General features: G+C 40.3%; 2 protein-coding genes across 2 annotated transcripts in view; one reads left to right on the top strand and one right to left on the bottom strand.

The window, feature by feature from the left end:
• Positions 1 to 4,090, bottom strand: part of LOC106814052 (serine/threonine-protein kinase PAK 3-like) — a 27,053-nt gene extending 22,963 nt beyond the window's left edge. The window contains exon 1 of the mRNA XM_014818318.1: positions 4,002 to 4,090. The gene's annotated coding sequence lies outside the window, so the exon portion shown is untranslated. The remainder of the gene's footprint in view (positions 1 to 4,001) is intronic.
• Positions 4,091 to 4,096: 6 nt separating this feature from the next.
• Positions 4,097 to 7,947, top strand: LOC106814053 (protein FAM207A-like). The gene is made up of 3 exons (XM_014818321.1): positions 4,097 to 4,554; positions 7,388 to 7,527; positions 7,743 to 7,947. The coding sequence occupies exons 1-3, from the start codon at positions 4,226 to 4,228 to the stop codon at positions 7,934 to 7,936; spliced, it is 663 nt and encodes a 220-aa protein (XP_014673807.1). The 5' UTR covers positions 4,097 to 4,225; the 3' UTR covers positions 7,937 to 7,947.
• Positions 7,948 to 8,208: the final 261 nt, after the last annotated feature.

Below are 8,208 nucleotides of genomic sequence, written 5' to 3'. Positions count from 1 at the left end.
GTGTGTGTGTGTGTGTGTGTGTGTGTGTGTGTGTGCAGTGTGTGTGCAGTGTGTGTGTGTGTGCGTGAGTGTGTGTGTGTGCGTATGTGTGTGTGTGCGCGCGTGCATGTACACGCGAACATGCATACCTCTGAGCGTGTGTGAGTATACTTGTATACATGCACGCATGCACGCACACACAGTGACACACAGTGACACGCACGCACGCACGCACGCACGCACGCACGCACGCACGCACGCACACACACACGAGTAATTGAACCTAGCAATAGAGGTGGCAGCACTGTACACTACTAGTAAATAGGGATGAATACAAAGTGTCCATATCTATCTTGATGCCTATGTAGGTTGAACACCAAATATATTACATCAACAGGTGTGCAAAGCTAATATTCTATAATAGACGCGAGATAAGGCTCTAATATAAGGGTCTAGATACACTAAGAAATCACACTATTTAAGTTAACTAGCCTTCATTTTTGCAATGGAATAGAGCTGATTAAGTAAGTGCTATCATTTCGCAACATATATGAACGAGCTTTCACAATACACGAAAGTACAAACCAATACGTAGTTTCCTTCCTATGCGAATACCTGTCACTCGAGCAAACCTTCAAATTGTCATCACCACTAAACACAGAGCACTGTCAATCGTTACGCTAGCCACAACACAAATCAAGCTAAACCTGCCACCACACATCTGTTGACAAACCACACAGCCTCCGTGTTAAAGTCTGGAGAGAGAGAGAGAGACCGAGAGAGAGCGAGAGAGTGTGAGGAGAGAGCTCAATTGACATCACTGCATGACTGTTCAGAAGCAATCCGTGTTCACACTGTTCAGCATGACTCACCGCACTATGTCTTGGCAAGAAAGCATCCCACACGCTGGCGCATTACCGCGTGTCCAGTGCCATTAGAATGCACTGAGTCATGCGCTTAGCTTCAACAATTTTATGGCCAACCAGCTTGAATGGGTAATCGAGCAAAATTAATTAGTTTCATACAGCCGACGGGAGTATGGAAACAAAACAGCTAGATGACTTTGATCGAGTATTACGGGTATATTCTCTATAATACAATTCTTACGCTATGATGCTCATATTAATGAAGCATATATATATATTAAAGCGTCCAGTATCAGTGCATGCACCATATGGATACCACCACTGACAAGCAAACCTAAACAAATTTATTTCTATTCGCACTTGATAATGATAAGACATTTGAGATATTTCACTCCTTATAGATTGCATTTTTTCTCTTCTCCGAAATGTCTCCATAAACCACCTTGGATCTTATAAGCTGATAGTCAGTGTGGTGGACATTATTACGACTAGGAAGTTACGATATGGTATATATATATATATACACCTTAGTGGAATAGCCTACAGTAAACACTAACCAATGCTTATAAAAAACCAGGAATTTTATGGGTAAAAACAGCAAAAGCCAAGGGTATATAATAGATAATTATCTAGGTCATAGTGACGAAGAGGTTTCTAGGAAAATTTAGATGGAGTGTAAAGGGTAATGCAGAACAGATACAAAAAAACTTTACCCCGATTATTTGAAAATAACTAGTGTTAATCCACTAATCATAAAAGTAATGACATATAAATTGAAACAGGTTTACTTCACTTTTAAATTTAGGGGTTTTCAAAACTTCCACCTATAACAAATGAAAACCAAAGAGACAAGCTCGCAAGACTAATATACTAGTTGTTCTGTTCACATGTACAACGACTACACTATGTGTACAGCAACTAGTTAATTTATTTTTCTGCCTATACCTACTGACTCAGCTCCGGTCCACTTTAGGATAACACCTGAACGCACAGTATGAGCTAGTTGGGGTAATAGAGTATTTAAGCTTGCCCTTACCAATTCACACATGAAACTCTGTACTGGGTTACTGCAAGCAATCAATCACCTTAGTGTAGCGTTCTGGCTGTATTAACCTCACCTCCCCATTCCCTAATATGCCTGCATTTGTGTTCCCTCCCACATTTAGAGATAGACATAGAAAATAGCAAGCTGCCAGTGCCGTGAAGCTAACAAATAGGGTTATATATTGACTACAAAATTATAACTAATTATAAGTCCAGAGATGTAAGTAATATTTGACCCAAAAATAGGAAAAATAGTAAGACACTCCGGCAACAGTGGCCATAGGCCACTGAATGGGGGCGAATGGCACCGCGAAGGGCACCTGGTATGTCCTTGCGTAGGCGTTGCTAAGTCTCGTGCTCGAGACTTAGAGACATTTTGGAATTTTCAGTGTCCTTAGATGCAATTTCAGGCCATCGCACAGAATCGGAATCGTTATTGAAAATATCAGAAAATTGGAATTCCGTCAAAAATCGAGAAAACTTTCATCTCTGATAAGTAGATAAGTACAAGCACAAGAATAAAAAAAATACAACCACAATTTGGGATAACCTCTTCCAGCACCATTCTGAAACACTACGAAACAAAACAATAAAGCACCACCTAAGCCGATGTTAAATTAATATAATTTCAATGTTATTACAGGGGTAGGAATAAGGAGAAAAAAAGTGATGGTCCACAGGACCATCTAGTTTGAAATTTAGATGGTCCTCCTAAATTTCAAATTGTTCTCTAAAAGTAATGCAGCGTCCAAGAAATTTACCGTAAAATGGGACCAAAATATTCAATGGTCCAACGGACCATTGACTTTGAAAATCTGATGGTCCTCCTGATTATTTGATGGCCCCGGACCATCGCTTATTTCGACCCCTGCAATAACACATATGTTTCATTGAATACTCTTTGAATACTCTTCTCTCCACAATCCCAATCAAGTTGCTATTCAAAGATGATAGAAACTATTTAGGATACCATTGGAGTAAACCTAAACATAAATCAGTGGGCGACTAGCGAGTTTGGATATAGATTCAAATTCGACTACACCATAGTACGGGTTAGAACTTGGAATGTAAAAATTACTAGAATTCAAAACAAATACTTATTATCCAATTGGTATGGAAACAGGCAGACCATAAATATATTCAAAACAAACAAGATGAATATAATAATTACTTAAAAACAAATACAACCAAGTTACAGGATAAGCAGTTATTAATGAAAATAAAAAATTCAATTTGCTTTCGCTCATTACTAACGAATCCTAGTATACAATTGAAAATCACAAACAACGTCGTCTCACCATTTTCCTTTTACTTGTCATGGAAGTAAGCCATACAGTGGCAGTCTGATACCAATTAACTCTTACATGCACATGGACACTAATGCACTACGTGCACTAACTTCCCAATGTCATCCCAATCCATACCGAACCAACTACTTTTTCTACAATTGATACGGTTGACAACAGTACATATTGACTGTGTCTGTGCATGCAATGTCAATGAAACTAAAGGTCCAAGGTCTACTAAAACCAGCACTAGAATATGTTAGAAAGGCATTATATCAATTAGAGAAAGTAAAATAATTAATGCTATAACTTGTAAACAGAATTTCCTAATCTACAGGATTTCCCCGCATATTCCAAGAGAATCAGTGCCTTGTGAAATACAAGAGAATTGGGACCCCAAGATACAAGATACAATGTCACGTGTGTGTACAAATAATGAAATCACAAAATACCTGGCAGATATTGTTAAAGAATAAAGGCTATTATAAACTATAGATCACTAGCCCTGCTGACTAGTGAATGCTTTATGTTAGTTTTAAGCCCTGAATATGCCATATAGTTACGTGAGTCACTCAATGAGTCACGCGACAGAATAGGCCCTACTGTAGGTCTGTGTAATGTGTTACAGCAGTCCAAGTCAAGTGTAAAAAAGGATCGTCCTTTATAAGTTGAAGTCTTGCAGACGAGATGTAATACCATTTATAACTAGCTAGTGACCAATAATGTTGATGCTACTATCGGCAGCAATTCAATAACTAAAATGACACTGAAACTTGTACAATATAAAACCTAATTCGTTAACAATTATTTCCCATTATCAACTTACCCTAAAAATTGGTAATCAGACATCAATGCTGTTTACTGTTGCGACACCTGACGGTAGTTTGTCGATGTGACGTCATCAATCATGTCAGCTTACATGAGCATCACCGATCAACTGGAAGCATAGAAATATATATGTAATGGTATATACAGAGCTTAACTAGTTATTTCTACGATTGTAGCAGCAGTAGAAATTGAAATTTTTATACGTAACGTCATATTCTCGCTATGGGTAAAGCTAAAAAAGCAAGGCAAAAACTACACGGCCGTGCATGTGTAGTTCATCAACAAGGTGAAACGACAAAAGTAGGAGTACGAGTACTAGGACAAGGAGCAACCGCTTCAACGACTGTGGGAAATACACAACCTAGCGAACTCGTTCGTCCACTATCCCGTGGAACTTCGTCTGAGATATTCCGTAACATTTCGATAACACCGGACATTTTGGCTAATCAGAAAGTACTCTTGGATTCAGATCGAATGAGCATCGCAACTACAAACAAAAGCAGTGTACAAATGAAGAAGAAAGATAAAAGAAAAGAACGGCACGATGCTTGGTATGATTTTAAGTTGACAAAGCTTGCCATTTAGGTGCTCTTATGCTGCGTTTACACTATCGATTTTTGTCAGCAAATCGTTCGAGTTGTGCAAAATAGAACACGTTCTATTTCTCCAACTCAGCGACTTGACTCTGACTCCAACACAATCGAATTTCAACCGATTTAGTTTGGAATGCATTTGTGGTGCGAGTCGGGGGCAAGTCGTTGGAATGCACTTGAAATCGCTACGAATTTGCTGACAAAAATCGATAGTCGTAAAGCAAGCATAGACACTCAGTTTGTCTGCCAAGAACCTTGCCTTCGGTGATTGACAGGGCTTTGCAGCCCCATTCTTAAATAATCGGTCATCTGTCGAATATATTTGCCAGACGGGCTAATTTATTACCTCGCATAATATGTGACCTGGATCAATACACCCATTGAACAGATTTCCTGCGCTCTATGTTCTGCGCCATTAGTTACGCATCTCCGCGAGACTCCGGTATGTGCGAGCTAAAGCTCCGCAATATTTGTTATCTCGATGCGTTATCTGCCTTGCATGACGCAGGTCCGCATCACCTTATGTGGCGAAAGAACCAGATGCACGTGGCAGGGAATAGAGCACCGATAATGGATTGACCTGAGTCGACATGACACAGAGGTGAGTAGATCATCCTTAACATTTATTAGGGGTCAAGGCATGCTCAAAAAGTCTTTCTTAAGCCAATACGATCCGTTTGAGGCAGCCCTTCACACTACACGTTAACGCCGATTGTTCGGCGCGGCATTTTACTAGCGCTTTCTGGGACGGAAACTTCCTCCCGACGCTTTGACCTAGGCTAAGCGCCAACTGGGTGTATATGTTTTCTGATGGCACTGTATAGCATTGCTGTAATTTACGATGTAATCGCTGCAGCTGTAAATACAAGACTATAGAGTGCTCGAGCTATGGCACCTAAATGTGCAGAGTCTCGTGCATTTTGACTAAATATGGATATGCTGTCCAGCCTAGTTGTAATGCTTATAAATGGATTAAATGTGTGGACAACACTCCCCTATACAGACTCATGTATTGTGTAGAGTAATGGCATGCAATGAGAGGCTCGGTGCATGTGGGTGGGTCACATCGTGGGTTTAAAATTATCACCCAATGACAGTAATTAGCTATGTACTGTAGGGGCTGGTCCACAGTAAGTTTTGCATTAACTAGCTATCAAAGGCTTTCACACCACCATTCAACATGTGTGGGTCGTGATATCACCTAGTAAAAACAGATTTTCATCAAGGACGTATTCTGAATATAGTTGTATGAACAAATGAAATCGGTATAATGTTGCCGTGGAAATTTAATCGTTAGATAAATTATGCGATGGATATATCAAGTCAGAGCTTGACCTAATGTCAGTTGCATGTAAAGCTTTGTATAGTTCAAAGTAGGGGAGAACATGGTTGAGGAGGGAGGAGAAGAGATAGAGGAGGGGTAGGATCATAAGAGTATAATAGGTAGGGGAAGAGGGGAGGTGGTGAACAAGGGATGAGGTAGAGGAGGTGGAGGAGGAGGAGGAGGAGGAGAGGCAGTGGAGGGGGAGGTACAGGAAGAGGGGAGGTGGTTGAGGAGTTGAGAAGGTGGAGGAGAAGTGAGTGGGTTGAAGAAGAGGGAAAGTGGTGGAGGAGGAAGGAGTTAGGGGATGGATGAGTGGTGGAGAAGGGAGGTGTAGAGGAGGTGAGGTGGTGGTAGAGGAGGAGAGGTGGTGGTAGAGGAGGATGGAGATAGAGGAGAGAGGGGTGGTAGAGAATGAAGGAGTAGGGGAGGAGGAGGTAGAGGAAGAAGGGAGAAGGTGGTAGAAGAGGAGGGAGGTAGAGGAAGAGTAGAGGTAGTGGAGGAGGGATGAGGTAGAGGAGGAAGAGAGGTGGTGGCGGGATTAAGAATGTGGTCCAGGAGGTAAGAGAAAGAGGCCACGGTGGTGGCTAAGGAAAGAGGTGGGCAAGTAGGAAGGAGGAGATGGTGGAGGGGGATGAGGTAGACAAGAAGGATCGACATGGTGGAGGAGAATGTAGAGGAGGGGAAAGGTGGTGGAAGAGGGAGGAGATAAATTATGGGGACATGGTGGGCGGAGGAGGAGATAAGAGGAGAGAATGTGGTGGAGTAATATCCAATATATTAGTATAGATGGAGACAATAATAGTTACGTTAGTGGTCAGTCCGGAAAGATGCTAAGAGGAATGGGAGAAGGTAGAAGATAGAAGAGGCACTCGAAAACAGGGTAGGAGATGGATATGTATCAGGAGTGATGTGACTTCCCTTCAAGTTTCTTCCCTTCTCCTCCACTGCTCCACCATCTTCCGTTCCTCCCCCACTACCGTCTCGTCCTCCACAACCATAATCCTCCCCTCCTCTACCATTGCCTACCACTCCTCCACCACAATCTGTTGTTTGCAGTTAGGCCTAAAAAAAGACGTTTGTTTCTGCTAACCCGACCGAGTCCATTTTAAACCGCCGTGTCGAAACTTTATTGTGATCGGCAAAAAAAATGTTTTTAAAAAATATAAAAAATCCCAACATGATATCGATTGGTGAATGCATTGATTTGACTTTGAAGTCATTATATGGGTTGTTATAATTATAACAAGCATTGTTAGAATACAAAAAGAAATAAAAAATATTTGATAAAATAAGTTACCTGCTTACCGTGTCCAATTTTTCTCAGCTCGTTAGCGGAAACAAACCTCTTTTTTAAGCCTTAACGGAAAGTAGAAATTTACACTTCTACCTGTATGTCTCTAATTTCTCATGTAATATTGTACAATTTTAACGTCACGGCACATAAAAGTACGTATTTATGAATTTCAGGTTGCAAAAGGTAGGTGCAATAACCCAAGCAAAAGAAAAACAAAAAACAGCGAGAAGACGAGCAAATTTACCAATAGTAGGAGATTTGAAACCTCTCGAAGATGCTTTGCCCACACTTGACCTGTTGCTGAAAGAATCAGGTACTTTATTTGTAATGTACATATCTTTGGTGCTGTAAACGAATTTAAAATGCATGGCTATATTAACGTGTTTATGATAACATTATACCTTGTATACTCCCTTATTTTTATTTACTACTGATAAAAACATTTATAAAGTTATAATACAAATAATGTGCTTAGCACATGTGCAGCCAAATTAATTTTTATATTCATACAGATGTTTCATTTTGTAGGTCGTGGAAAAATGGAAAGAAATGAAGAACCTATAAAAGTAAAATGGACGCGGAGTGTTAAACAAAAGCAGAAGCAAATGATGGAAGATATGAAGACTTTCCAGCAAGTTTTGAACCATCCAGAATATCAAAAGAATCCACTAGGTGTAATTTCTCTACATCTTAAAAATAAAATTCAGGAACAAACTCTTTAATAATCAACAAATAGTATACTGCAGTATTTTATCAGTATGTTGAAGCTAAGAGAGCTCATTTTACACACTTACTTAGTTGTAACTTGTGGTGTACCTAACGACAGCCTCGACTTAGAGGGACACAGGAAAGTTAATAAGCGTGCATAATTATAAACTTAATGTTAATGCATAATTAAAACAATTATTGTATCCCCGGCGACGAAGTCGGCGGGGATACTATGGTTTCATGTCTCCCCAGCCGCCGCCGTCACAGACAATTTTCCTTCCGCTCT

This window comes from Priapulus caudatus, unplaced genomic scaffold (genome assembly GCF_000485595.1).
Source record: "Priapulus caudatus unplaced genomic scaffold, Priapulus_caudatus-5.0.1 Scaffold864, whole genome shotgun sequence".
Lineage (NCBI taxonomy): Eukaryota > Metazoa > Priapulida > Priapulimorpha > Priapulimorphida > Priapulidae > Priapulus > Priapulus caudatus.
This window is presented reverse-complemented; position numbering and strand designations above follow the sequence as displayed.